This window comes from Pelmatolapia mariae, linkage group LG10_11 (genome assembly GCF_036321145.2).
Source record: "Pelmatolapia mariae isolate MD_Pm_ZW linkage group LG10_11, Pm_UMD_F_2, whole genome shotgun sequence".
Taxonomy (NCBI): Eukaryota; Metazoa; Chordata; class Actinopteri; order Cichliformes; family Cichlidae; genus Pelmatolapia; species Pelmatolapia mariae.
In genome coordinates, this window is record NC_086236.1 from 59,429,650 (window position 1) to 59,457,500 (window position 27,851).

Below are 27,851 nucleotides of genomic sequence, written 5' to 3' on the forward strand. Positions count from 1 at the left end.
ACCACATGAACCAGTGTTTCTAAAACTAACTCTTACATTTATATAAGACTATAGATTTAGAATACTCTAAGAACATGTGTGCATAAGGTGGTATTTTCACAGTCCTGGATTTGTGGTTTAATAAAGGACGATGGAAAATGCCAACATAGAATAATGCAGGGTTTCAAAAATGCCTGATCCATGTGGCTCATCCAATATTTCCCTCCCATTGTACCACCATCTGTTTCTTTACAGACCTACCTGTGGAAATGTAGGAGCACTGAGAGACCATCTCACCCCACATCTGTTCGTCTCTCCCTCAGTCTGTGTCTCTTCATTTCATCACTCCACCTTTCTCAAAATCCATCCACCAACAACAGTGGTGGGCTGTCATCATTGTTCCGTGCATCCCTCCGTTCGTCTGTCTGTCTACATGCAAGACCCCGCCGGGTAGTTATCGGTCTGCCTGTGTGTCTGCTTGTATGTATTTACGTTGTGCCTGTGCATTCACTGTGTGTTTGTGACATTACTAACATAAGCTGTAATTACAACGAGAGTCATTAACCTCGATGATGTTCCTAAACAATATACCCAAATTTACCATTCAGCGCATTTGCTTGGATTCATTTTCGAATCACGGTACATTTTCCAGGTCAATCAGTCTTTTCATCAAGAGGATAGAAACTGATCTCATAAGGCTTCAGCTTTGAGTTGTTGCCTTTTGTTGAGTCTGGTCACCATTTTTCTTCTTGTCTGTCTCAGGAGTGAAGAGAGGAGTGTGCTCTCAGATTAACCACTTCCCAGAGGATGCAGACTTTGACCATGATGGGGCAGAGTACGTCCTACGTAAGTTACAAATTAAGAGCAAAGTATAAAATGACACCTTGATGCTTTAAACTTGCCGTTTTATTGCTCATTCTCTCAATCACATTAAGAAATAAACACGTGACAAGGTTTACAAAGCCATGAGAGAAGGGGTGCCCTAGTTCATGCTCAGTGCCCTGCAGTCATGTCTTTCTGCACTGATATGATGCATGTGTGCCCGTGCATACGTAAAGAAAAGCTTGTGCTCTGTTTACAATGTTGCAGAGGCATTTTGCTGGCATTTAGGTGGCATTTTCTCTCCTGTGGCCTAGTTGTCCTAGATGAGAGAGGCGTGTTAATGTGTGTGTATGTGTGTGTGGTTGGCAGACCTCCTGAAAGGACCGGGGGCCACATGGGAAGGGTTTGATTCAATTGGGTGCCTAGAACTGAGTAATTAATTTCCTCAAAAAAGTATTCTGTGTATTTTATTTAAAGCAAATTTCAACATATTTAATTATTTCATAGCATTTTACCCATTTTTCTTACATTTTCTAAACCTTGGTTAACAAGGACATAGAATGTTTTTCTCCACCTGTCACTACAGTAGGAGCACAGAAACAGGTTGGCTATAATTTCTTCCTTGTAATCCTTATAGGGACCTATGCCTCTTACAGTTTCAATGTTAGATGATCATATTAAGCATAGCGAAAGAAATCACAGTGAGCCAAAAGGTCAGGGGTCAGACAGCACTAAACGCTTGGTTTTCAATGGGTTTTCTACTCTTGTGTCGAGTTGATGTCAGCTCAGAACGATTTTCCTTATCTTTCTTATTTTAACATGGCTTAGGTTACCATGCCATACCACTTTATTTATAAAGCACTTAAAAAAAAACTACAGTGCAGATCAAAGTGCTGCACAATAACAGCAAAAATATAAAAGACCAACCAAGGCCAAAGGGTAAAAGTTACAGAACACACTGGGTCAAAGGCCATGGCATAAAAGTGTGTCTATAAACCAGAGTTAAAAACAGCAAGTGAAGGAGACTGCCTGACGTGCGATGGCAAATCATTCCACATATATGGAGCCGCAGCTGTGAAAGCTCTATCGTCTTTGAGTTTGTGTTGCATCTTTGTAACAAGCGAAGTCGTCTGGTCTGCTAACCTGAGAGAACGAGACGGGATGTAAGGATGTAACAGCGCACACAGCTGAAACGGGGCACAACCACTTACAGAATTAAAAACAAATAAAAGGATTTTAAAGTGGATTTGTAAAGGCTCTGGAAGCCAGTGTAGAGAAGCTAAAATTGGAGTGTTATTGGTTGCACCAGATAAAAATCTAGCGGCAGCGTTTTGCACCAATTGTAGGAGGTGCAAAGGAGCGTGAAGTCAAGCTAATTCCTATGAAAAGTGCATTGCAGTAATCGAGATGAGACATAATAAAAGCATGAATTAATGTTTCAAGGTTTGCATATGGACAGGAGAGGCTTGATTTGTGACAGCAGCCTCAAGTGGAAAAGGCAGGAATTAGACACTGTGTTCCCATGAGGATCGAACAATAGAGAATGATTCATTTTCACACCTAAATTAGTGATAATGAATTTCTTATATAAGGTCAAGAAGAAAATGTGACACAGGAGGTACAGTTGGTGCCACTGGAACAACATAACTTCTGTCTTGCTCTCATTAAATTTTGGAAAATTTAATCAATAAGCCAGTTAAGGAAAGGCTGGACAGGGCATGCACCAATGTGTTTCACTATAAAAATAAACTTGACAGTCATAACAGTTAAAGCAAATATTATGTGTCTGGAAAATAGTGCCAACGGGTACAAAGAGAAAGATGGAGGTCCAAAAATGGAGCCTTGTGGTACTTTTTTCAGACAGAGAATAAATGTTTTCTTTAAATGTGAAAGTGCTACAAATTAGACATAAAAGATTTAGTCCTTGTTGTCGTAGTGCCAGGATGCACTTGTTAAGACTGCAATAAACACTCTCTGAGCAGCTACTTTGTCAAAAACACATCAGAAGAGCAATTTGTAAATTTGCCTGCAGCACAGGCACAACAATTGCATGCTGATTTAATGAAGAAGCCAATCACAGTTGCAACAATGATCTTATTTTTTGTATAGGGTTTTTCTAACAGACCTATTTCAGAATAAAATGCTTGTAATACTCTGTTAGAAAACCTATGACACAATTGACTATTCTGTCCTGTATACAAGAGCTATTCATTGTAAATAACTTGTGCTTATTCAGGTAATATGATGATATTACACAAACTTTTTCAAAAGCAAGTTTTGATCTGGTGAAAATCTTCTATTCATTAAGTTTCTTTATGTCATGTTGCACAGTAATAGCCTCTTGATTGTTTCATTTACTCTTCATCTTCCATCCTTTTAGGGGTAGTCAGGGCTTCCAACATCTTCCCCATCCTTAGTGCCATCCTTCTGTTGATGGGAGGAGTTTGCATTGCTGCTAGTCGTTTCTATAAAAGCAAAAGGAACATTATCCTGGGGGCAGGGATCCTCTTCGTGGCTGCAGGTAAGTGAGGACCGTTTTACGTAACTCTGTATGTAGCTCAGTATCTGTGCTTGTGTGCACATGTCTTCATGTATTTATCTACACTGCTAAAAAAAAACATTACAGGAACACTTTTTTATAGTAGTGCCAAGTCAGTTACACCTCTGGGATATTGATCTGGTCGGTTAAGTAGCAGAGGGGGTTGTTAATCAGTTTCATCTCTTTTGGAGTTAATGAAATTAACACGGATGCACTAGAGGGACAACAGTGAGACAACCCCCTAGAGAGGAAATGACATTTTTCCCTCCTTATTTTTCCTGACTGTTTTTTCACTAGTTTTGCATTTGGCTAGGGTCAAAAATTACCTACAGCAGGCCTCTAGTGTGAATGTGCCTGACCAAATAATCAAAAACAGGCTTCATGAGGGTGGCCTCGGGGCCTGATATCCTCTAGTGGGCCCTGTCCTCACTGTTCAGCACTGTGGAGCCCGATTAGGTTAGCATTTGCCATAGAATACTAGAATTTGCAGGTCCATCATGGGCAGCAAGTGCTTTTCATAGATCAGACCAGGTTCACCCTGAACACGTGAGAGATGTGAAAGGGTCTGGAGAAGAACGTTATGCTGCCTGTAATAGCGTTCAGCATGACCGTTTTGGTGGTGGATCAGTGATGGTCTGGGGAGGCGTATCCATGGAGGGATGCAAGGATCTCTACAAGCTAGGTAACAGCACCCTGACTGCCATTGGGTATCAGGATATAGTCCTTGGGTCCACTGTCAGGCCATATGCTGGTGCAGTGGGTCGTCCTGGTGCATGACAATGCTCATCTGCTGAGAGCATGGAGGCAGTTCCTGGAGGATGAAGGAATTGATACCATTAACTGGCTCCCACCATCACTTGATCTAAATCCGGTAGATTTAATGTCTGGGACATTCTGTTTCAGTCCTGCATCATTTTTTCACTTTGGTTTTGCAGTGTCTTTGAATTCAGCTTCTCTGTAGGATGACAATTTTCTTTTCCTTGAAATGATGTAGCATTTGTTTGTACCTAACACATTACCCAGTCCATATCAGTGTAGATATCCTGCATTTTTTTCCATTGAGATCTGATGCGTTTTAAATGGTTGCTATAACTTTTTTTTAGCAGGGTAGATGTGTGAACAATGTTCTGGAGAATATCATGTGGCACAACAGTTTCTATGCTTTGTTTGGGAGTGCCTGCCGCTGCCAATTTAATGGCTACCTGTTGTTTTTATTAACAAATGTCAGACGAATTTATGTATTATTAGCACTGTATGCAGGCCCATGTTTGTGTACATCTTTTATAAATATCGTATTTCTGTGCTGTCGCAGGTCTGAGCAACATAATTGGTGTGATTGTCTACATCTCGGCTGCGCTGGGGGACATTTCTCCGAAGAAGGATGAGGATAAGAAATGGCAGTACTCCTATGGTTGGTCCTTTTACTTTGGAGGCCTTTCCTTCATTATGGCTGAAATGGTGGGGGTGCTGGCTGTCAACATCTACATCGAGAAGAACAAGGAGCTCCGCTGCCGTTCTCGCACCGACATTTTCAAAAGTACCACGCACGCCATGCTCCGCCTGCCCAGCTATCGCTTCCGGCGCCGCTCTCGCTCCTCATCCCGTTCGACCGACCCTTCCCGCTCACGAGACCCCTCGCCTGTGGGGGGAGGTGGAGGAAAGAACTTCGGGCTGCCCCCCTCTGCACTACTTTCCCAGGGCCCCATTTCAGTGTCCACTCTACCCAACCCGCACTCTCGCTCCCACACAGCCCTGGCTGGAGGAGACATCTCCCTGTACACGTTGTCCCGTGACCCCAAGCTGGGAGGGTTGCCACCCATGTATGGAACGGTGGACAGGGCCACGCTCTACCAGCTCCACAACTGCTTTCCAAAGGATGGAGGCGTAGGGGGAGGGGGGGTGATGATGAGCGGCACTCTCCCATCACTCAAGTCCCACAACCCTTCCAATTCTTCCAACTCCAATCCACCAATTCCCAACTCTGTGGGCTCTGGCCCTCCGCCCTTCACCTCATCCACAGTCGACAGGGAGCGAGGGATGGGGACTCTGGACAGGCTGAAGGGAGACAGGGAGAGCAACTCTAACACCCTCAATAGAAAAACAACACCTGTGTAGAGGAAGGGTATTAGAGGGGGAGGTGAGGAGGGAGGAGGATGGATAGTAAAGAAAGAGGGAAGCCAGAAAGGAGCACTGCAGGCTCAACAGGAGGTAGAAACACAGGCAGACAGGTAAAACGCTACATCTCTCCCTCCATGTTCACTGTTATTTGGTCTACTCAATCTCACTGAGAATAAAAAGAAGAGTAATAACAGAGCGATAATAACAACAACAATGAACTTTCACAATAAAACTATTTTGATATTTTAATGTGCTAGAAATGATTTATTTTGTTAATGATCAAACGCAATTAACCTTGGGCTATTATGAAAATGTTTCACATAATTTTTGTGCAATATTACCGCTAATTTAACCAGGCCATCATTGATGTAAAATTGTTGTTGTGATTATTCTTAGAGTTATTACAGGCTAGCTGTATGTGCAAACACTATAATTTAGAATGAAATTTTAATTTTCACATTTTTTTTTCCTTTGTGACTTTTACTGTGAATCTCTTCCATGCAGAGCCACTGGGACTAACAGTGAGCTGTAATATGTCAGTGTCCAGCATGAGTGTGCACAATAACGTGGGAGAATGAGAGCCTGTATAATTTTTTTTTAACCCAAATGTTATATGATTTTCATTTATATGATGAAGTCAGATGTGAATACTGTAAATTGTCTTCCAATATTGATACCGAAAGAAATGCAACAATAATGTGAGTGACTGCGACAGCTCACCAACTTCATTGTTATTATGAGTCTGAGTTTTCTATGGGCCTCTGTTAGTCTTATTTCCATTCTAATCAGTGTGAACAGTAGTAATTGTAGCTCTAGTCGTGTTGAAGATGTTTGTTCTTGGGCATTAACAGAACCTCTGCTCAGACGTAGCAGGAAAAAAAAGAGACATAGACATAGAGACATTTGTACAGAATCAGGTGAAGGTTGCTGCCTGAGGAGAAAAACAAAACAAAAAAAGCAGATTTTTTTCTATGAAAAGTCCCAAAGTGACACATGCAAATCATCATTTTCAGTGGCAAAAAAGAAAAACACTCTGTATATGTGGGTTAAAGGGTTTAAAAAAGATACCTGTACATTGTAATTATGCATACATATATTTGTAACGTCTATAGACATGTTTCTCGGGACCACTGTTCAAAATGGGTATGCATTTTGGAACGAGCCGGTTTGGCTTAAGTGTTTTGCTCCCAGTGCCGTCCCTGGACTCTTGTCGGGTGGTTTCAACCGCCAACCCTGGCCCGCCATATCTGCCCATTTACGGCCACACGATCAGTGTTTTCCCTACTTTATCACCAATGGCGGCTTCACCACAGACAACCCCTTAAGCTCCCCAAAGATTCCTTTCACTGTGCTTCCCCAGTAACTCCTGAGTCTGAACTCTGCGCTGTTTATGTTGATGAGAATGTAGACACATGTAACACCCAGCCATCCCACCCTCTTCCAAACTGTCCCGAGTGACTGCAGATCTAGGTGGAAACTGTGGATTCACCTGCTACGTGGTATAATGAAGAAACAAAAACAATGACCAGATGCTTCCAGATTATTTTCATTTCTTTGATTTCATTTCAGAAAAAGAAAAAAATGTGATTAAAAATGCACACAGATAGCATTTATGTGGGCAATATGAATAGTATGTAGTTGAGAATAGATATATCTAGATAAATGATTATGGTTTATCTAAATGTGTGATAAACTTAAAACACTGTATTGCACGAAGTTTATAAAAAAAACAATAACAGAAATATTTACAGAGTGCTGTCTTTTGTTTTGTTTTTTTGTTGTTCAGTAGAACCTCAGAAGTAGACTGAACAAAAATGTGTGTGTTTTTATCTAAAAAGGTGGAATATTCTGATTTTTTACACGAGTAAATGAAGCAATACAAATACTGTACTAAAAAAAGTCCTGCAGTTAATTTATGTTTCATGTTCTTTTTCTTATTGTTGCGCTACAGTAGAAGGCTGTGAAAAAACACAGTTGAATCATAAAGATTCAGATTTAATTCTGTTCATGTTCAGTGCAAAGCCACTCATATAGATAAAATTATTTAGTTTATTTTAATTTTTTATGGTGGTTGACAAAAACAAGTTAATTAGGCATTAATTTGATAGACACTTTATTATGTTGTCAACTCAAGTATCTAATCAGCCAGTCACATGGCAGAAATTCAGTGCATTTAGGCATACAGATATCAGCGAGACGACCTGCTGAAGTTCAAATCGAGCTTCAGAATGGGGAAGAAAGGTAATTTAAGTAACTTTGAAAGTGGCATGGTTGCTGTTGTCAGGCTAAGTGTTTCAGAAAATGCTGATCTACTGGGATTTTCCCACACAACCATCTCTAGGGTTTACAGAGAATGGTCTGCAGGTATGCAGGTGAAAGGTATGCAGAGGAGCACCTCTGAACATGCGTCATGCCAAACCTTGAAGCAGTAGCAAAACATTGAGTATGACTCCTGTCAGTTAAGACTCTCCAGTCCATATAAGTGGATCAAAAAGTTATGAAAACAACAACAACAAGAGTCCCCTATAGACTGCTTACACTGTGACCTGCAATTTGGCAGAGGTCATGGACCTTATACCTGAGAGCAATCATCAACTTCTGTTTCAGACTCACCTAAATATTGTGCGGAGGATAACTGCTGATTATGAAAGCTGGGGTGCTGGGTAAGACCAAGTGGTTTTCAGCTGTTCTGAGTTGAATCTACAGATTTCAAGATTAGTAGTGAGACTATGTTCATCTTTTCTTTTTCTTTTTCTTTTCTTGGGTTCACCATTGTGAATTCAGCCCCCAGGGACAGACTGTAAAGATGGAGTTCTGCTGTAACGTCTTAGGGAGAATATTCCACAGAAACCTTCTGAACTATACGAGTGTGACACCTCGTGATGGCTCAGAGTGCACTAAAAAGCGCAAGATTTCTTGGCTAGACAAACACAACCTTTGCTCACCACCAGATTTGGCTCCTTGCAACTTCATCCACTTCCCAAAAAGGAAAATCAAGTTGAAGGATCCCCATTCTGACACATTGGAAGAAATCCAGCACCCACTGCAGAGAAACAAGTGCCAAGAGACACAGTGGGACTTGTAAGGAACAATCTAAAAACAGAATGCTGCTGAAAACCACCCAGTAGTGCACCAAACTATGACCTTGAACATGAGATCTGCTAGTCTAGTTCATGACTGAGAATGGACTTCTCAGTTAATTAGAAGATCCTTTTTTGCACTTAATACTTTGAAATAAGCGAATATTTGCATTTTTTTTTTAAATATATTTTTTCAATTACAGCTAAGGAGAGCAATTCATTTTTCTGCTCACTCTGCAAGTGACAAAATGGTAAAATGCCAAAGCTTGGCCAGTTACATTGTTGCAGAGTTGAAGTTAGTACTTCACCATATCATTAGAGAGCTAAAAAATTAAGGAGAACCCAGCTTTCATCTGTACGCCATCATGACTGTCAGTAGTTTGAACATGATGTGAGCATATTTAACTGTTTGGTCAAGAGACCATTTCAACTATGATCCAAATCAAAGTAATCTTAAAAAAAAGTGCCATGAGATAAGGTATTTACAACAAAATTTACTTAAAGCATCAAAACTAAAGGTATTCATGATGGCCTCTGTCACTTTTATGTTATTAAATAGTTGGATTATTATCATACTGAGATTGTGATGGACAGGCTGACAGATGAGGTCAGACAGGAGTCTCTGAGGTCTGTTTGCAGATGACAATGTGATCTGAAGTAAGAGTAGGGACCAGGTGGAAGAGAACCTGGTGACGTGGAGGTATGTTCAAGAGAGAAGAGGAATGAAAGTTAGTAGAAGTAAGACTACATGTGTGTGAATGAGAGCTAGACAGGAAAGGTAAAGTTGCAAGGAGATGTAGTGAAGGTGGAGGTGAGTTTAAATACCATGCAAAGCAGCATATAGAGCACAAAAAAAAGGTGAAGAAGAGGGTGTAAGCAGGGTGGAGTGGATGGAGGCGAGTGTCAGGGTGGTTAGTAGCAGAATTATAGCAGCAAGAGTGAAAGTTTATAAAATAGTATTAAGACCTGCTATGATGTATGTTTTGAAGACAGTGGCACTGACCAAAAGACAGGAGGCCCAAGCTGGAGGTGGCAGATTTGAAGATGTTAAGATTTTCACTAAGCATGACCAGAATGGCCAGGATTAGAAATGAGAAAATCAGAGGGAGCAGTTAGGTTGAGTAGTTGACAAGTTAGACACGCAAAGTTGGGATGGTTTGGAAATGTTCACATAAGGAATAGCGGATAAATTGGACAAAATATGTTTAAGATAGAGCTTCTAGGCAGGAAGAAAAGAGGAAGACCACAGAGAAGATTTATGGATGTGTTGTGAAGGATATGAAGAGTGTTGGTATGACAGGGGAGGATGCTAGGGATAGGCTGAGATGGAGGCAGATGAGACGCTGTGGCGACCCCTCAAGGGAGCAGCCGAAAGACTAAGAAGAAGGATTATTATCGTCATCCCTTAACTAACATACAGGCGCAATTTTAATGCTGCAGTTTAATCTGCTAAAGCCAGATTTAACTGTTTGACGTATTGGAGCAATCATTGCATTATTTTCCATAAATATTTAGTAGAGTAGAATTTTAAAGCGAGTGCAGTACATTACAGCAACTGTGATATTTCACCACTTGCCAATAACACACACAGTTTGTCATAAACACTGCTCTTAGTAGTTACTTTGGCTCAAGGACTCTCAGCTAATGTTTTGTTTGCTGTGATCCTAAAACGATTTCAACCTTCCCTGTCAGTCTTGAGGCTCCTAATATTTGCAAATATATGGATAGTGCCAGATGGGTGGTACTTGCCAGAGAAGATAATGAGAAGAGCAACTGAAAGTTAATTCACTGAGCCCTACCTCCAAATAACTTTTTTTCCCCTCATAGGCCCATCTGGTACCTCATGCACGTTTTTTGCACAAACGATTACAAAATACTGTAAAGGTGTGCTTCGGTCACTACTCTCCTCAGAGGGATGCAGAGGAGTGGCAGCTCAAAGACTCCCATTACTGACAAGAGATGATACTCCAGATGCATTAGAGCAGGAGGAAGCAGTGACATCCTTGACAAGGGGCCCGAGAATCCTAGAAGTGCTCCAGCACCCTGAGGATTAGTGAGTGTCTTTCCCTGCGTATTATCATACCTACTGCAACGTAGCTGCAGTCACAATAAGGATGACTGTGATGAAACATTGAAGGAGAGGGACTGCCAAAGCAAACAAATCTACTGCACAAGAACCATTAACAGTTTATCATATATATCATATATCTACATATATATTTATATATACAATCAATAATGACAGCCCTTCAACATTTCATGCTCTTTTACTTGTCACATTCAGTCTACAGGTCCATCATAAAGAATTCCAGGAAGCATTTCTCCATTTACAAACATGCAACAAGTGCCTACGAACCACTTTTCATGCAGTCTCAGTAGAACTATTAAACAGCTATATATACAACCCGGATAGTGTGTCATGTGGATTCAGTTTCTGCCCACTGGGGAGGTAAAAACATGAGAGTCTGTGTGTACTTGTGTGCATGCATACATGCACACATGCATGCATGGGAATGTATGTGACTGCCAGGATGTCAAGTAGTCTCCAGAGAGATGAGTGTGAAGATTTGTTATTTCTGAGATAATCAGTCGGTTTTTGGATGGAGCAAAAAACTCGGGTGGCATGCTGGTGGTGACGCAGTGAGGTCGGGGTTGCAGAACGAGACGGGGAGGCCACATAGGTATGAGGATAGGGGTACATAGTTGAAATTCAAGTATTAAGTTTCCCAACCTCTGCAGTGAAATGCATTGCGATGAGCTCTGGCCTAATTATAGAGGAGTGGAGTCTGGGGGAGGGGGGGTGTTTGGCAGAGGGGTTAAGAGTCACGCTGCAAAGGGGTGAAAATGGGTGAATGTCAAATTGGAGGGCAGACATGGTGTCGTGCCAGCAGACCAAAGGAAGGCAGCTATTTTATGTCAAATCGTTTTAATAATAACCAATAGTGGTGCCATATACTGTACATATATGAGCAGAACAGAGCACAGTTTACATACTGTAAAACAACGTTTCCTGTTTGAGACGTTAGCATCCTATGACAAAAATAAATTGTATTTACTGCATTGCACATAGAGTGATTAGAGACAACACCACAAGCATTGACCATTCATAAAACACAAAAAAATCCTTTTATATACAGAGGACGCATGCCCACATACTTCTCTGATATACAACATAGTGTTTCACCTATTTCATTCAACTTACATTCATCTGATACACTGAAGCAGCATTCACACAAGTGTAAAACACAGGTAATAAAATAAATAGTAACACATAAAATATTAAGATTTAAAAAGCTTAATAGAATTTCCTGCTTGCGCTATTCATATAACATGTACATGATATGATTACTAGCGCTATCAAAACAAAGCATTTGCTACTGTTTAATGTTGATATATGTCAAGTTAAGCATGATATAAATAGAAATAAAAAATAACAATATTAAGCAGCCTGATTCCAAAGTTTTCACTTATTTATTTATAATTCGAACAGATTAAAGTCCAAATTTGGATTTGCTATTGCATTATTTTGTGTCACATTCTTCCAAGAACAGCAAGCGGAGATTAGAAAGTCAGTTGACATTAGTAGGCATGAGAACTGAGTGAGTGTGTGGGTCAACAAAACATTTTCCCCTTATCTTAAATTATTATTATACCAATCTAGATCATGACAACGTTCTAACTTGTGTCATGATCTAACCTAACTGTGCCCTCATCAAACTTAAACTATGGTGTAATGTAATGAATTCTTCAAATGCACAGCTAAATATTGTAATTTTGCCAATAGTCACATCAGAAAACATTAGTATAAGAAGAGTTTCTCCAGGGCATGGACTACACTGTATATTCTAATTTAACTGTGTTTTTAGGGAGAGATGAGCTTTCATACAAAGCAGACTATGAACATTTTCAAACCTCAAAAAAAAAAAAAGTCTCAGCAATTAAAAAGAAAAGCATCTACATGACTTATCCCAGTATAAAGCTTGGGTTTATATGTTTGTAGAGCTATAGGCGGACTAACAAACCTATTTGTGACGCAGGTTTGAGTAAACACTAAAAAAGTCAGCAGTAGCCCCGTCAGTCATTCGATTTTATGCTAAAATGAACAAAAGCACTTCGTTGCAAAATCTACCTCTGTAGGCCATGCTGTGTTGTGTATGTGTTGTTGACTCCCTTTCATAAATTTAAGACCAAGTTAGTATGGCTTCTCTGGCAAATCCAATGCCAAGAGCAAGCTCGACATCACAGCTGTCAGAAATTAATTTCTCCTTCCTCATAAGCAAAGACATCGTGAATACTGTGTGCAGCATCGGAGGGCTAGGTGTCGCTGTTCTTGTGTGGAAAGCATTTCTGCCATGGGCTGAAAGGAAGAGCGAGAATGATGAAGAGGATGCCTCCGAAAATAAGAATGCCTCCCGCTGAGCCCACGCAGGCCACAGACCAGGACAGTTCATGGTGTAAAGGTATGGAGTGGTCACTGGACAGTAAGGCCAGCACAGACTGGTGGAATATGAGGACAGAGAGTAGGACCAGTACACCTGCATGAGAAGATAAAAAGTAACAGAGGGAGTGAGAGGGTCCAACATTTAAAAGTTCAATTAGCAGTTACAATCCTTAAAATACTCATGAAAATGTCCTAGCATGACTAAAAAAGAGTCACATCCCACCTGATAGGATGAAGCAGAAGGAAGCTGGCTTAAGAAAGAATTGCACTCCTTTGCTGAGCGACATGGCAATGCATATGGAGCCCATCACCATCATGGTCAGACTCAAAAGGGCCAAGACAGCTGCTGCTAGATTCAGACCTGTGAGGGAGAGCAGCGAGAAATAACAAAATATAAAGTGCATATGTTCAGAAGTGCATGCAGAAAGAAATTTACAGCACAAAAGATGAAGGAATTATTGTGAGGTCTGGAAACTAGTTATGTTACACCACCTCACACATGTTTGATTCCTCTGGGATTCTTGTTAAATCTGGATTTTTGTTAAAGAACAAAAATGATGTCATCTGTGCTGCTTCCTGTACTGGCTCTGCTTAAAACAGATTTTCCTGGCATTCCAAACCTGAACAGGTGCGACCCCAAAAAATAGTCTGTGCCAATTGTGCTGTTTTTGTTTTGTTTTTTGATTCTCCAGCACGTAGATATTATTTCATTAATAAAAGCATTGCAGATAACAGGAATGGTCATAGTTGTGGTAGGGAAAATTACCTCAAAAATGAGGTGAGATGAAAGAAATAGACAAACAGTAGTTTTATTTTGTCCATCTTCACTATACATGGTTTTAGCTATTCTGGCAGGAAAGCTGCAGGCATGCCTGGGAAGGTCTTTCAGATGCTTTGAAGGAACCAATTCCTTCCGTCAAAGTAACGAGTAACGTCACAGACTAGCCACCTCTTATTATCACTTTTTATTCTCTTTTTAAACAAATAAATAAAATCATATAAATATGTAACTCTACATACTTGTGAGTAATTTCAACAGAATTTCTGTTATTACTGTGGTCCAGTTGCAGTACTTTCATAGCCCACCAGGGGGCCCCGGTCAACACTTCGTTGCTTTGAAAAATTGCCACAAAGTTAGTATAAACCGTAAACACAGTACAAAATAGATATGCTACCTTCCCGCTAACTCAGAACCTAAAATGTACTCTTCTGTAATAACCAGCAGGGGGCGACTCGACTCTTCTGGATACAAGAAGATTTGTGGTTGTGCCTATGGGTAAATGACTATCAGCTTCCTTTCCTATTTGACCTCTGTAAAAAATTTACTGACACGTTTATGGGCTCACTCACTAGTTTCGGGTCATATTGAGTAAAAAACTAAGTACATGTTGTAAATTAAGGTCACTGTTAAAGTCAGAAAGGGTTAGATGGGATATGCTCATTGGCTAATGACTTATGATTGAGAAGTGGTAGACCCTTACTTATTTTTCACAGGACTGTGAAAACTTTTTTTTCACATGACTGTGCATATCTGTTGGTGTGATTATGTCCAAGTCTACTGTGCAGCCACTGACAGCAAAACTTTCCCACAGCTCATATGTCAAATGCCGCCTTCTCTTTAAACATATCAGCAAGCAAATTTTCAAAACAGCCTCTGCTCACAACTTACGACCAAAAGATAAAAATGACTGATGTTTGCTGTGATGTAAGTAGCCTATTAATTCTCATCGAGCTTATCTCCAAACTACACTGAAACCAGTGGCTCCCTGGGCAGCACAGCAAACACATTAATCAGTCTGATAGCTTATGGCTTGCTTTGGAAAAGGGGTGGCAGTGGAAGTTAATGGTCTAAAACATGCAAAAACCACCAGTACGGTCCTGTGAGCACTGCAGTGAGCATCTTTATTGAAAGAAGAAGCTGCTGGTGTAACTGCTAATGTGTATGTCCAGGGGAAGGTGTAACATCTCACTCTTCTTAGTTGTCTTCTTGAATATGACTGCATTCTCCCCAGAGGTGAAGAATTTGAAGTAAGTACAGTTGGATTCTGTGGGCATAAAGAAGAGATCAGACAAAGAAACACACATGCACCCACGCGCTCGCACACACACTTACACACTCACTCTCCTATGGACGACTTCTTGTCTTCTCTGATGTGCCTACTATGCATCCATGCACTCTGTCCTTCCAGGCATCATTCCTATTTATATCGAGCATTAGCTGGAATACCCAGAGACACACACCTCTTCGCACACAAACACACACACATACGCACACTCCAGCACTGCACATATGGTGCCGCCAAAAAGGGTGAGAGACAGCAAAACACTAAGGGTGGATGGCAGAGGGGAGAAATAGTGGTAGACAGAGAGAAGGGGCAGATGGAGGCTAATGAAGGGACATGGCTACAGAAGACGGGAAGAGGATGTGCCGGGTGAAAAAGAAGGAGGAAGATGCGAGAAGTATGGATACAGGCTCAGAGGATGAGAGTGGTGAAAAGGAGGAGTGAGTTGTTGGCAGATGGAAGGGTGGTGAGTGAAGGGAAAGAGAGAGGGTAGCCGCAGATGGAGAAGGAGGTGAGACGAGCGAGCAGGAGATGTCAAGAGGGGGAGGAAACACAGGGGGGTTAGTTAATACTGCATTAGTTATACACTCTCACTCGGTCCCTGTCTGTCCCCCCTCGTTTCCCCTTCTCTATATTTAGACAAAAACTGTGAAGTAGTCAGATTCCGTTTGGCTTCACAAGTGCATAGTGATGACTTTCACCCACTGAAAATTATGTGCTCCAAGATGACCACGTGCATGTGCGCACACACACACACACACACACACACACATATTCTGACATCCTTCCTCACCACACAAATATAGCTGTGGCTGAGGGCATTTGCAAACATTTTTTAATGAAGCAGACCGTCCATTTGTCAACCATACTGATTTTGTAACACATTATGCTATCACAGTCAACTGGTTTTGCTCCCACTAGCCCTGCTGAGACTGTAATTATTGAGCCGCCATGTTTCTCTCCAGCAGGCAGCGAAGATGGATAGCTGGTCTTGGGATGACAGACACAGCATCGTCAGGCCGCACTTTGAGCGGGACGGGAGCCAGAGGCATGTAAACAGGGATGTGAAATGGGGAACCATAGATGGCAAAAACATTTGTTTTCCTGCAAACATGATGAGCCCACGGCCATCTGTGACAGGCGGCGTGGGCCAACAGTGTTGGGACGTGTGATGAAGATTGTCAGAAGCATACTGGCTTCTCTCAAACACCAACAGAGCATCTTGGAATCATATCTGCCAGCTCGAAGCAGTCAAAGAGGCAAGAAAGATAAATTAGCAAAGGATAGATAAATTATCCTTGAAAACTGGATCATTCAAGGTGATGACAACATGTTAAGTTGTATATGTGAACCACTTGTGTCTCTGAAATTTAAAGAGACTTTGTGGTTTCTTCAGACCGCTGCTGGGTCCTGGCAGAATCCATGAGACATGTGTGATTCCAGGAGCAAGTCTTTCTCCTCCAGTACCTGCCTCTTTCCATCTCCAGACTCACTTTTCAGACAGAAATAGGTCATTGTGCAGATAACCGGCGCACTCCGGAGAACATAACCATGGTCAAGTTGAATAAAGTGCTTTTAGAAAGAACCTGTCACTACTCTAAACATGGATGTCCATCAGCACAATAAACTTCTGGTTTGCCCCTTTATCACCTGTCTGCACTCTTGGTAAAACAGGAGATGACTCGATGCTTAGTCAGGAGAAAATCTTAATATTAATAATGCCCTGTTACACAGATCATGTTATGACTGCCAACAAATATGCTGTATATTGTACCTGCATGCTGCTGTGTGTTGGTCCAACAGGATCCAAACTGATAAAGCACCACTGTATTTATGCACTTGAATGCATTTTCACGCTTTATACTTTTTAATGATTCAATTTGCACATTATCTGTAGGATGACCTAGATACATACTGTATCTACGCAAGCGGCTTCAGATACCCAACTCTCATTATTCCTTTGCAAATCCACACAAGTGTACATACACACAAAGAATACATTTATTTTTAAATCTATATCAAAACTCATAAAAATGTTGCTCAGAAATATGAAGACTGTTCGCGTTGGATGCAAATGACTTTTTTAAACAAAGTGGCAACAGAGCTTTTTTCAGCCTCTTATGAGTTCAGATACAAAGACCTACAAATGTATTCCCAGGGGGCATACATTATATCAGCTATGACAGCTCACTCTTATTTTACAACATTTGTCATGGCACAGAAAACCTGCAGTGATTAAGAGTGATGTCAGCAACTTCTTTCTACAAACAGTCTCTGACCCCTTGCTGTTAATCCACTTTGATACCGATACACATACTGTAACATGATGGCAGCTTCAATTCAGACTTGCAAGGAAAGCAGACAGGGAGTTAAACACAAAATAGTCCCTGCAGAAACTCACCAGCTCATCTTGTGCAGATCACAGGACAAACAGATTTATACAAATTCACACAGACACACACCACTCTGAGGTCTCACCTCCAGGTAGATCAGCAGGACCACAGCTTGTCCTCTCTGGGTCTATGTCATCCACCCATAGGGTGCGGATGCAGCCCTTCCAAAGGCCGTAATGGGCCATCTGGCAGGTCTGGTTGCCGCTGAAATTCTTTGGTTGGGCCAGCTCCACCCAAAACTCTGTCCCCATGCCCAGCACCGTGAGGGTCACACCAACGATAGAGACAAAGAAAGCCAGCTTGATCTTTCCCTCCTGGCTGTCGCTCATCTTGTGGATCCGCCTCTGTCCTCTACCACCTTTCATTCCAGCCAAACCTCCACTCTGTCCTGCCACCCCTGTGCGACCCTCCTCATCCTGTTGTACAAAGAAGTTGGACCACATACTGATCTGAAGTGGCCAGAACCGAAGAAGTACAGGGGATGGGACGGGACACCTCAAATGAAGATTAGAGAAGCAGATAATAGATGAAAAGTGTTTTAATTGGAATCAAATAATGAGATGTTTTAGGTTCGGAAGGCGAAAGTTTGTAAGAGAGCTATCAGCTGTCCTGTGATGGACGGGTAAATTGAGTAAAAGCAGTGAGAAGATCAAGTAAAAATAAATGGGCTGGACATAAGAGATATGAATAGAACTACTGTGAAGTGGAGAGGGGGGCAGATGAAGTGAGGTAATAACAAAATGGGATAGATGGAGGCAAGGACCAGGAGAGCCTGTCTGTCTGTTTTCCGTCCAGTCCTCTGAAAAAGAGAGATGAAACAGAAAGATGAAAGAGTAGCCAGCATATGCTTCACCAGAGCAAAATCCTTTCATCACCAGCGTAATATTTAATTTCCAACAGCTTTATCAGCATCTACAGTATTCCCTCCCTAAAAGCCATATGAAATGCTCTCAGCCAACAATAGATAAGCCATATGGCATTCCCTGAAAGGCAGATTTTGCAGGAGATGTAGAAACAATTCGACTGGAAGAGCTACTGGAGTAGGTTTGTGCAAGGTCAAGGTGAGAGATAACGCCACAGTGTCACACCGGACCACCCAGCTTCCAGTTTCCCAGATGAGTTGACAACCCATCGTCTCTCTGAGCAGGTACACCGTCTCTGGCTTAGACACAGATCCCCTTTGATCTGAGGGGATAATGGATTGCCACAAATACCTCTCAGGCTGCATTACTTATACCGGGAACACTGGGAATATGTAGCAGCGGCTGTGCACTTGCACATGTGCGCTTCAGCACGAGTTTGGTCCCAGCTTACAGAGACTTTCAACTGTGAGCGAGGGACCTTTGGAGCGATTTAAACAAAGTGAGTGACGGGGCACAACGGTGTCGATGGTCTGCACGAGAGGTGATAATTCAATCCTGAACCCTCTGACAGAGAGAGGGGCTATAGTAATTAACTCTGCTGTGAGGTCCAACAGGTCACAGAGTGGAGGCGAGAGGCCTGGCCAGTTCGGAAAGCAGCACCAGCAGGCCACACACAGTTGGCGGATCACCTAATTCAGAGCTTTGGGCTGACAGCATCAGAGGTTTTATATAGGCAACATGTGCAAAGTCTCACCGCAAAGCCTTTGTCTTTGATACTTTGTAGTATGTGAGGAGACATAATAATAAACATAATAAATATGTAACAAAAAACATTTCATTGTCATTTAGTCGTGCTGCATGTCGTCTTCCCCGCAATAATCACAATAATAACAATTCAGTAAGAGCAGACAGCATTTACACAGAGCATGAGAAGGTGGTTCTGCAATGTCAATAAACAATAATATCAGCTTATCAACAAGCACTAAGTGACAGTTGGGGTAAAAATCATTTTATAGCTAACAAAAGGCAGATACATACGTGTCACTAATGAACCAAAGGTATGGAATAGCAACCGTGCATTAAAATAACCCTCCAACATTAACTGTAATAAAGAACATCAATACTGCAGCTGCTGACAGCCAAATTAGTGGTCATAGAATTACAAACCTTGATCACATTACATTCATATTAACCACAGTGTGATCAGACGGCTCAGAGGAGCCAAGCTGCTCTCAGGGTGGGTGACACAAACAAGTGCTTACTTTGCAGATTATGCTTAGCAGGGTATATAGAGCATGTATACAAAGATATATACTATAATGCAATGAAAACTTTGGTGAAGTAGCCTAAATTCTAAAGCGTCTGAACACAGGATATAACTTCATGCTGCATTTTCTGTCGTGAAAATTAGAAATTCTCTCTACCGCTTGACCGGTGACAGCCACCGCCACCTGTGTGACACGTGGGCGTAAGAAAGCAACAGCTGGCTAATGCACTTGATTGAAAAGAAGAATAAATCTGACCTGTGTCGTGTGTGTTGTTCAGTTCGAGAGGAAGAGAAGCATGAAACTTAATAGAGGGGGGAGAGCAGTGATGTGAGAGTGAGATAGAGAGAGTGAGAGAGAGAGAGGAAAGGGGTGGGAGAGAGTAACGTAAGAGTTATGGAAAGTGAGTGTAAAGGAGTAGAGGTGGGGGATGTGAAGGGGGTTGGAGTCTGGTTGGTTAACACTGTCGCCCATTAAATGCGTGTGCGCTCGTCTGTGTGTGTGGGTGGGTGAGTGTGTGTGTGTGTCTGGTGTTTGGCCCCCAGACTGTGCTTACACCTCACATTTAATCTCAACAGCATCCAGCTCATGCTCCATACATGTTTCAAATTTTAAATCAGCAAGGAAAGCTGCTGCAGGGTGGTCCGCTCACATGACGACAAGCCTGCCAGCATGATAAAAAACATGTCTGTATCTGCAACAGCCTTGCTGTTTGTGTGTGTGTGTGTCTATTTCGGACAGCCACCTGTTAATGACATTAAGTAAGAGTGAAGGAGGAGTCTGTGTTTATATGAGAGGGGCCAGAACAGCATTCTACAGCAACACAATACACTGTGAAGAGGTGAAAATCTAACAGAGAGACAGATTGAAAGTGTACTCAGGGTTTAAAAAGAGCCACAGCATGCAGGGACGCATATAGGAGGGGAAAAAAAGACGTATGAGAACAGGAGATAAAAGGGGAGTAAAAACTGTAAGGGAATGCTGAAGTCTGAGGTAGCTGCAGAAATGGACAACACTGGCTGAAATGAAGCGGTACAGAGAGGAAAATGAGAATGTGCAGCCCCCATTTCATTCCTCACTGAACAAGGTCCAGGGAGACTTCAGAGGCTCAGGCTGATCTTGTGGAAAGCTTTTCTCGTGGCCCATCCCTGCTTGGCCGTTCCACAGTTTAGGTTACATACGTGGCACAGCGAGAGAGAGAGAGAGGGAGGCCAAACCCTGCAGCCAGCAACACTAAGGGAGGGCGGGGGTGGGGTAGGTGGGGGCAGTGCGGGGATGCAAACCAAGAGTGAGTCGGGGACAGAAACACAGAACAGGAGACAATCGCAAAAAAGGGACAAAGTAGGCCGCAGGCTGTGACAGGGAAATAAACACCTGGAATGTCCAAAACAGTCAAACTCTGCTTCTCTTTTCCTTTTTTCAGTCTGCAGACGGCCTCTTCAGACAGAGGACACATGCTAAATGCATGACATCCATGATAGATTAATTAATGTGGAGGACAGCTATCTGTTTTAAGGCACACATGTGTGCCAATTCTTTAAAATCGCTTCCTCTAATTACACACACCATCACTGCTCGTCCATCATATAAGATAGATCCAAAGTGTCCACAGGCAGTTGGAGGCCATCAATATTCTACATTTTGCTGATATGAACAGTCTTGTTCATATGTCTTGTAGTGCCCCTGTCAGCAGTGCTGATTTATGCTTGAACTGTACGCTCATGTATGCACCCATGCGCATGCCGTTCACACTTATGCATATTACAGCTACAGCAAATTCTTAGTTTCATGCTTCTAAGTAGTACTGACTAAGAGTATTTGCCCACTTGAAGCATCTGATGATTTTCCTACTGCTAACAATCCTGCAAAAAGCTTTAAAACTCAATAATGAACTTGATAAAACAAAAAAGGGACTGCAGAAGTATCCTGAGTATCCAGTAAGGGAAAGGGGGGACTTTTATATCTGTTCACCTGCTGGTTAACACAAATATATAATCAGCCAATCGCATGGCCAGTGAGCGGTAGTTCTCTGGGCGTCTCTGCCTTGTTGATGCCAGAGGTCAGAGGAGGACTGCCAGACTGTTTCGACCTGACAGGAAGGCAACAGTAACTCAGATAACTTCCCGTTACAATCAACGTATGCAGAAGAGCATTTCTGAAGGAACAACACATCGGACCTTGAAGCAAATTCATATATATACACAAATGTACCACTGTGTCACATAAAGAGATACAGGTTCCTGCTATTAGGTAGTAAATCGTTGTTAATCAATCTAATTTTTGAACAGATCAATGAGTAACTGATCTGATACGATGCTCTATGATCATTTGGTAAATATCTTCCTGGAGAAAAGGACACATTTTTATTAACAGCAGCTGTTAAGGCAGATGCCACTGAGACAGCAAAAGATAAACTGACCTTTTGGTATACGCCTGGAGATCACTGAGAGCGATGTGGACAGTTAGGAAAAAACCCTCAATCTTTTCAGGGGTAAGACTTAATAACTGGATTAAAGTAAAAAAAATAATGTTCAGTCATACTGCTGGATGGCTTTTACTAAGATATATTAACGTATGTGTCTTGGTACACATTAACAGCTATACACCAAATCTATATGTGCACTTAAACTTTTAATAAGTGGTGCTGAAAGGTCTCGAGTGCTTTTTAACACCACAAGGGCAGGGTAGTTTCTCTTTTCCAGCATGCAAAGGATTTGTTTGACATCGCTCTTTCGACTGATCAATGCTCGGAACATTGGGAAAGTGCAAGAAACTCAATGAAGTTATAAGAAGGAGAACTGCAGATTTAGAGAAGTTGTGAAGGTCTCTTGAAGCTATTTCCAAAAAAACATTCCAAGATCATCCATTATTTTAAACATGTAAATGTAAGTACAAGTAATTCAGGTATATCAGCACATTTCCACGGTCCAAATTCTTCAACTTCACCTCGAATCAACAGCAAGATGGCTGAAACTTGGACACTGTTGGGTCAATAATCACAAGCATGTTCAGGAACAACCTGAACAAAAGCAAAACAAAAGTGGTTTTGAAAAGCAGGCTAACATTAGCTAATGCTAAACTAAGCCACGCTAATGGACTTACCAAAGCCCTGAACTCAACTGTATTGTATATTTGTGTATTTATGCTTAAAAGGTGTCTGTGCCAGGAAACCAACCAATTTTAATTCTGCCAAGTAGAGTAGTAAAATATCCAACCAAAAAATGCGAGAAGCTTGTTGATGGATGTTGATGGAATTTACTAATAAGACGAAATATTAATATGATGGATGTATATATCTGATGGCGTATATTCCCACCCTGGAAAAAGAACAGTTCAAAGTGGTCATTAAAAGCCCATAATTACCATAAAATTGATGAATGAATGTATGTAAACTACAACTGTAAATTCCTAAATTTCATCACCACCATTACCTTATACATTAATTCATGCATTCTGGGATAAACTGCCTGCAGTCTTTGTGCAGTTTACGTGTTCTGTTTAGTAACAGTTATGTTACTCTGTAGATTCATATTTTAAAGTTCCAGTTTCCTGCCCATTGGCCCTTTCCTAAATGATAAACACTACAAATATGGCTTGCCTGCATTGCACTAATGAGTGATCTCTTCTATTGCAAATCATTGACATTTTTACACAGGTGAAAGAACATCAACAGGACACATTTCTACCAATGTTTTTGACATGTACGTATTATTAAGTTCTTTCTTGTGAGGTGTTTACTTCGTCTAACCTCCTGTGGATTAAATACAAACTGGATCATGTACTCAATGTGTCCATTCTATTCCACTGTTGCACTCTCCCACTGCTGCAGTGTTCTATCTTTTTGAATGAAGATCAATGGGGATGCACTGCCTAGAATGACAATGACCATCACCAGTCTTGCATCCGCCACTAGAGGGAGATAATGTATTAACAAGCCTTTACTGCAGCGTTAGGCCTGGGGAGGGCATACAATGTACTTGAGAGAGGGCTGCCAATAACATTCAGCAGCTCTCATGACAGACAGCCATTTCTAAAAGACTCAGGGTCAGCTCTCCATTTTTGCTCCAGTGGACATGGTTTCAACTGCATGAGAGAGCTGCTGATTTACCTTTGTCCTGAGGGAACTACTGGGTAGTGAGTGTTGCATCAGAGGCCCTGCTGCTGCTGGGTTTTGTGCAGTGAGGTGCAGCGATGCAGATAGAGATGGGTAGTATAGAGCTGACACAGGACATTATTGCATGACAGAGTGTAGTTGCTTTCCTGTAACCATTTTACATGAAATCCCGGCTGAATAAGGCAATCCAGCTTTTGCTCTGCCTAACTCTTTGTACCTTGTGAGATGTAGAAAAATAAATGGGTTCATTGGAAGAACATAAATGACTTGGCTCAAAATAAGCCTGAATCTATCATCAAGATTGACATGATTCAGTTGGATTTTTTAATATATATATGCATATATAAAAGTACACACCTGTATATGGAATAAAGTTGAATTCAGTTTGTCCAATTCAGGTGGTTGAACTTTTAATTTGTCAAATATATAACATGTACAACTACAGGTGCTTCTCAAAAAATTAGCATATTGTGATAAAGTTCATTATTTCCTGTAAAGTACTGATAAACATTAGACTTCCATATATTTTAGATTCATTGCACACAACTGAAGTAGTTCAAGCCTTTCATTGTTTTAATATTGATGATTTTGGCATACATAACTCATGAAAACCCAAAATTCCTATCTCAAAAAATAAGCATATTTCATCCGACCAATAAAAGAAAAGTGTTTTTAATACAAAAAAAGTCAACCTTCAAATAATTATGTTCAGTTATGCACTCAATACTTGGTCGGGAATCCTTTTGCAGAAATGACTGCTTCAATGCGGCGTGGCATGGAGGCAATCAACCTGTGGCACTGCTGAGGTGTTATGGAGGCCCAGGATGTTTCGATAGCAGCCTTAAGCTCATCCAGAGTGTTGGGTCTTGCGTCTCTCAACTTTCTCTTCACAGTATCCCACAGATTCTCTATGGGGTTCAGGTCAGGAGAGTTGGCAGGCCAATTGAGCACAGTAATACCATGGTCAGTAAACCATTTACCAGTGGTTTTGGCACTGTGAGCAGGTGCCAGGTCGTGCTGAAAAATGAAATCTTCATCTCCATAAACCTTTCCAGCAGATGGAAGCATGAAGTGCTCCAAAATCTCCTGATAGCTAGCTGCATTGACCCTGCCCTTGATAAAACACAGTGGACCAACACCAGCAGCTGACATGGCACCCCAGACCATCACTGACTGTGGGTACTTGACACTGGACTTCAGGCATTTTGGCATTTCCCTCTCCCCAGTCTTCCTCCAGACTCTGGCACCTTGATTTCTGAATGACATGCAAAAGTTGCTTTCATCCGAAAAAAGTACTTTGGACCACTGAGCAACAGTCCAGTGCTGCTTCTCTGTAGCCCAGGTCAGGCGCTTCTGCCGCTGTTTCTGGTTCAAAAGTGGCTTGACCTGGGGAATGCGGCACCTGTAGCCCATTTCCTGCACACGCCTGTACACGGTGGCTCTGGATGTTTCTACTCCAGACTCAGTCCACTGCTTCCGCAGGTCCCCCAAGGTCTGGAATCGGTTCTTCTCCACAATCTTCCTCAGGGTCCGGTCACCTCTTCTTGTTGTGTAGCGTTTTCTGCCACACTTTTTCCTTCCCACAGACTTCCCACTGAGGTGCCTTGATACAGCACTCTGGGAACAGCCTATTCGTTCAGAATTTTCTTTCTGTGTCTTACCCTCTTGCTTGAGGGTGTCAGTGATGGCCTTCTGGACAGCAGTCAGGTCGGCAGTCTTACCCATGATTGCGGTTTTGAGTAATGAACCAGGCTGGGAGTTTTTAAAAGCCTCAGGAATCTTTTGCAGGTGTTTAGAGTTAATTCGTTGATTCAGATGGTTAGGTTAATAGCTTGTTTAGAGAACCTTTTCATGATATGCTAATTTTTTGAGATAGGAATTTTGGGTTTTCATGAGTTATGTATGCCAAAATCATCAATATTAAAACAATGAAAGGCTTGAACTACTTCAGTTGTGTGTAATGAATCTAAAATATATGAAAGTCTAATGTTTATCAGTACATTACAGGAAATAATGAACTTTATCACAATATGCTAATTTTTTGAGAAGGACCTGTATATATATGAAAACTATATGCTCACGGTCACTTTATTAAGTACACCTGTTCTAATCAATCACTCATGGCAGCAACTCAATGCATTTAAAGCCTGAGAACGTGGTCAGGATGACCTGCTGAAGTTGAAGCTGAGCATCAGAGGAATGGGAAGACAGGCAATCACTCACTTGTTACAAGCAAGCTATGCAGAAGAGCATTTGTCAATGCACAACACATAGAACAATGAAGCAGAAGAGCTATAGCAGCAGAAGAGCACGCTCCTCTCTGTTAGCTAAAAACAGGAACATTGTGTAATGGTGTGGGGATATTTTCTTGGCATACTTTGGACCCCTTAGAAACAACTGAGCATCAATTAAATGCCACAGTATTCCCAAATATTGTTGTCCATCCCTTTATATCTTCACTTCTGATGACTTCTTCCAGCAGGTTGACACACCATGTCGCAAAGCTCAAATCATCTCAAACTGGCTGCTTGAACGCAACTATCAGGTCAGTATGAATCAAAATCTCTGAAGAATGCTTCAAGCATCTTGTTGAATCTATGTCATGAAGAACTGAGGCAGTTCTGAAGGTAAAAAGGGGGTCTGGCCCCTGTGTGTGACCAATGTTTATGCTACTCTTACATAAACAGTCAGTCTAGTGACTGTGAAATAGCACCATCATTTGGACATTACTAATAACTACACAGTTTGATTAATTATGCTATCAGGTCAATGAAGCAGACTGTACAGTAGCCCCAGTCTACTCCATCTCCATTATTAACTGTGCTACAGTGTGGTGAATGGATGTGGGCGTGCACAGGAAGAGGAAGCACAAAGAGAAGAAAAGCAGTCATGTAAATTCATGTTTTAATCAACATTTGAAAACAAACTGGACAAATGAAAGACTGCTTCTGCTTTTATAAACTATATGTGGCTTTTAGGTTTTAAATCATTTAAGAAATCACATTTTTTTCCAGAGAAAATGAAACTAAAAGACACTTAAAAAAAAAAGAAAAAAAAAAAGCAGATTTTCAGAAAGTAAGGAGTAACATCTCTAAAGTGTTATCACTGACAGTCTCTCTTTCAGCGCTGTAAAGCAAACCAAAGGATCAAATGAAAGCACAGTCTCAAGCCCATACAGTTTGAACATGTGGTCCTCAGAGGATACAGGGCAGAAGGTGAGGGAGATGAGCGATAAGCAGATTGTGTCTACGTACACAGGGACTGTTTTCTATCAACCCAACAGCTGACCTCAGATTTAGTGAAATTATCAAATAGTTCAACAGCAGAAAAATGACTAACGGTGAACACTAAAATTTAAAAATCAGGTTACCTTGTTTTCCCTAAATAATCTCCTCAAAGCCCCCCAAATTTCTGAAGGAGATTGTAGTGTTAGTTTTACTTTTAATTCTGATTTTGTTTATTTTTTTGAAAGACGAATCCGGCATTTTGTGATTTTAGTTTCACTCTGCAGTACAACATGAGTCGTGGGTATTAGTCTCGTGTTTATTTGGTCTTGTCAGAGGTGAGACGCTGCACAAACAAACATATGGGTCCAACACATCTTACATCCCAAATCTGCTGGGAAACAAGGAAAAATGTGAGCTGAAGGACAAGACAGTGACACACATGAATATATAGACATCATTGGTAGAGGGGTAAGCCATATTTCTTTCAATAGCAAATTGACATGTAATAACATTAAGGCTCGTTGGTAAGGAAGAAATATATATCCCCCCATGAAATCCCCTCCCAATCTGTCTTTATTGTCTCTTAAACTAAATCAGGGCTGAACTGCTGAGACAAAACAATCTCACCTTTAAAATGCTGTTCACAAAAGATGGACGTGACAAAAGTTGCAAAAATTAGAACAAAAACAAGAAAGCGCATAATTAAAAAAAAATAATAATTATCTTTTTTTTTGCCGTTTGTGTTATTCTAAGGGACTGAATGCAGGGTGATATTACAGCTGAAATCAGTGAAGCTACACACAGTATCAGAACAATTACAGTTGACATTCAGATAGAGTCCAATCAGACAACAGATTTTCTAGAGATCATCCTGAAGGGCGGGGGGTGGGGGGCAGCAGTCTGATGAAAAAGAAGGAACATAAGGAACTTAAGGAAAGGACAGAGTC

General features: G+C 41.4%; 2 protein-coding genes across 3 annotated transcripts in view; one reads left to right on the top strand and one right to left on the bottom strand.

The window, feature by feature from the left end:
• Positions 1–7,215, top strand: part of cacng8b (calcium channel, voltage-dependent, gamma subunit 8b) — a 29,157-nt gene extending 21,942 nt beyond the window's left edge. The window contains exons 4-6 of the mRNA XM_063486845.1: positions 742–825; positions 3,182–3,322; positions 4,653–7,215. Of these exons, the coding sequence (XP_063342915.1) occupies positions 742–825; positions 3,182–3,322; positions 4,653–5,455 (1,028 nt within the window). The 3' untranslated portion in view covers positions 5,456–7,215. The remainder of the gene's footprint in view (positions 1–741; positions 826–3,181; positions 3,323–4,652) is intronic.
• Positions 7,216–12,456: 5,241 nt separating this feature from the next.
• On the bottom strand, positions 12,457–19,877 carry cacng6b (calcium channel, voltage-dependent, gamma subunit 6b). 2 transcript variants are annotated; one of them, XM_063487454.1, is made up of 5 exons: positions 19,822–19,877; positions 17,521–18,234; positions 14,950–15,024; positions 13,203–13,340; positions 12,457–13,073 (listed from the first exon to the last, which is right to left on the bottom strand). In XM_063487454.1, the coding sequence occupies exons 2-5, from the start codon at positions 17,876–17,878 to the stop codon at positions 12,853–12,855; spliced, it is 792 nt and encodes a 263-aa protein (XP_063343524.1). In that variant the 5' UTR covers positions 17,879–18,234; positions 19,822–19,877; the 3' UTR covers positions 12,457–12,852. The 2 variants fall into 2 exon arrangements, with proteins under 2 accessions (XP_063343524.1, XP_063343525.1); XM_063487455.1 differs by having other exon boundaries at positions 17,521–17,884; positions 19,822–19,862.
• Between the last annotated feature and the right edge of the window lie 7,974 nt (positions 19,878–27,851).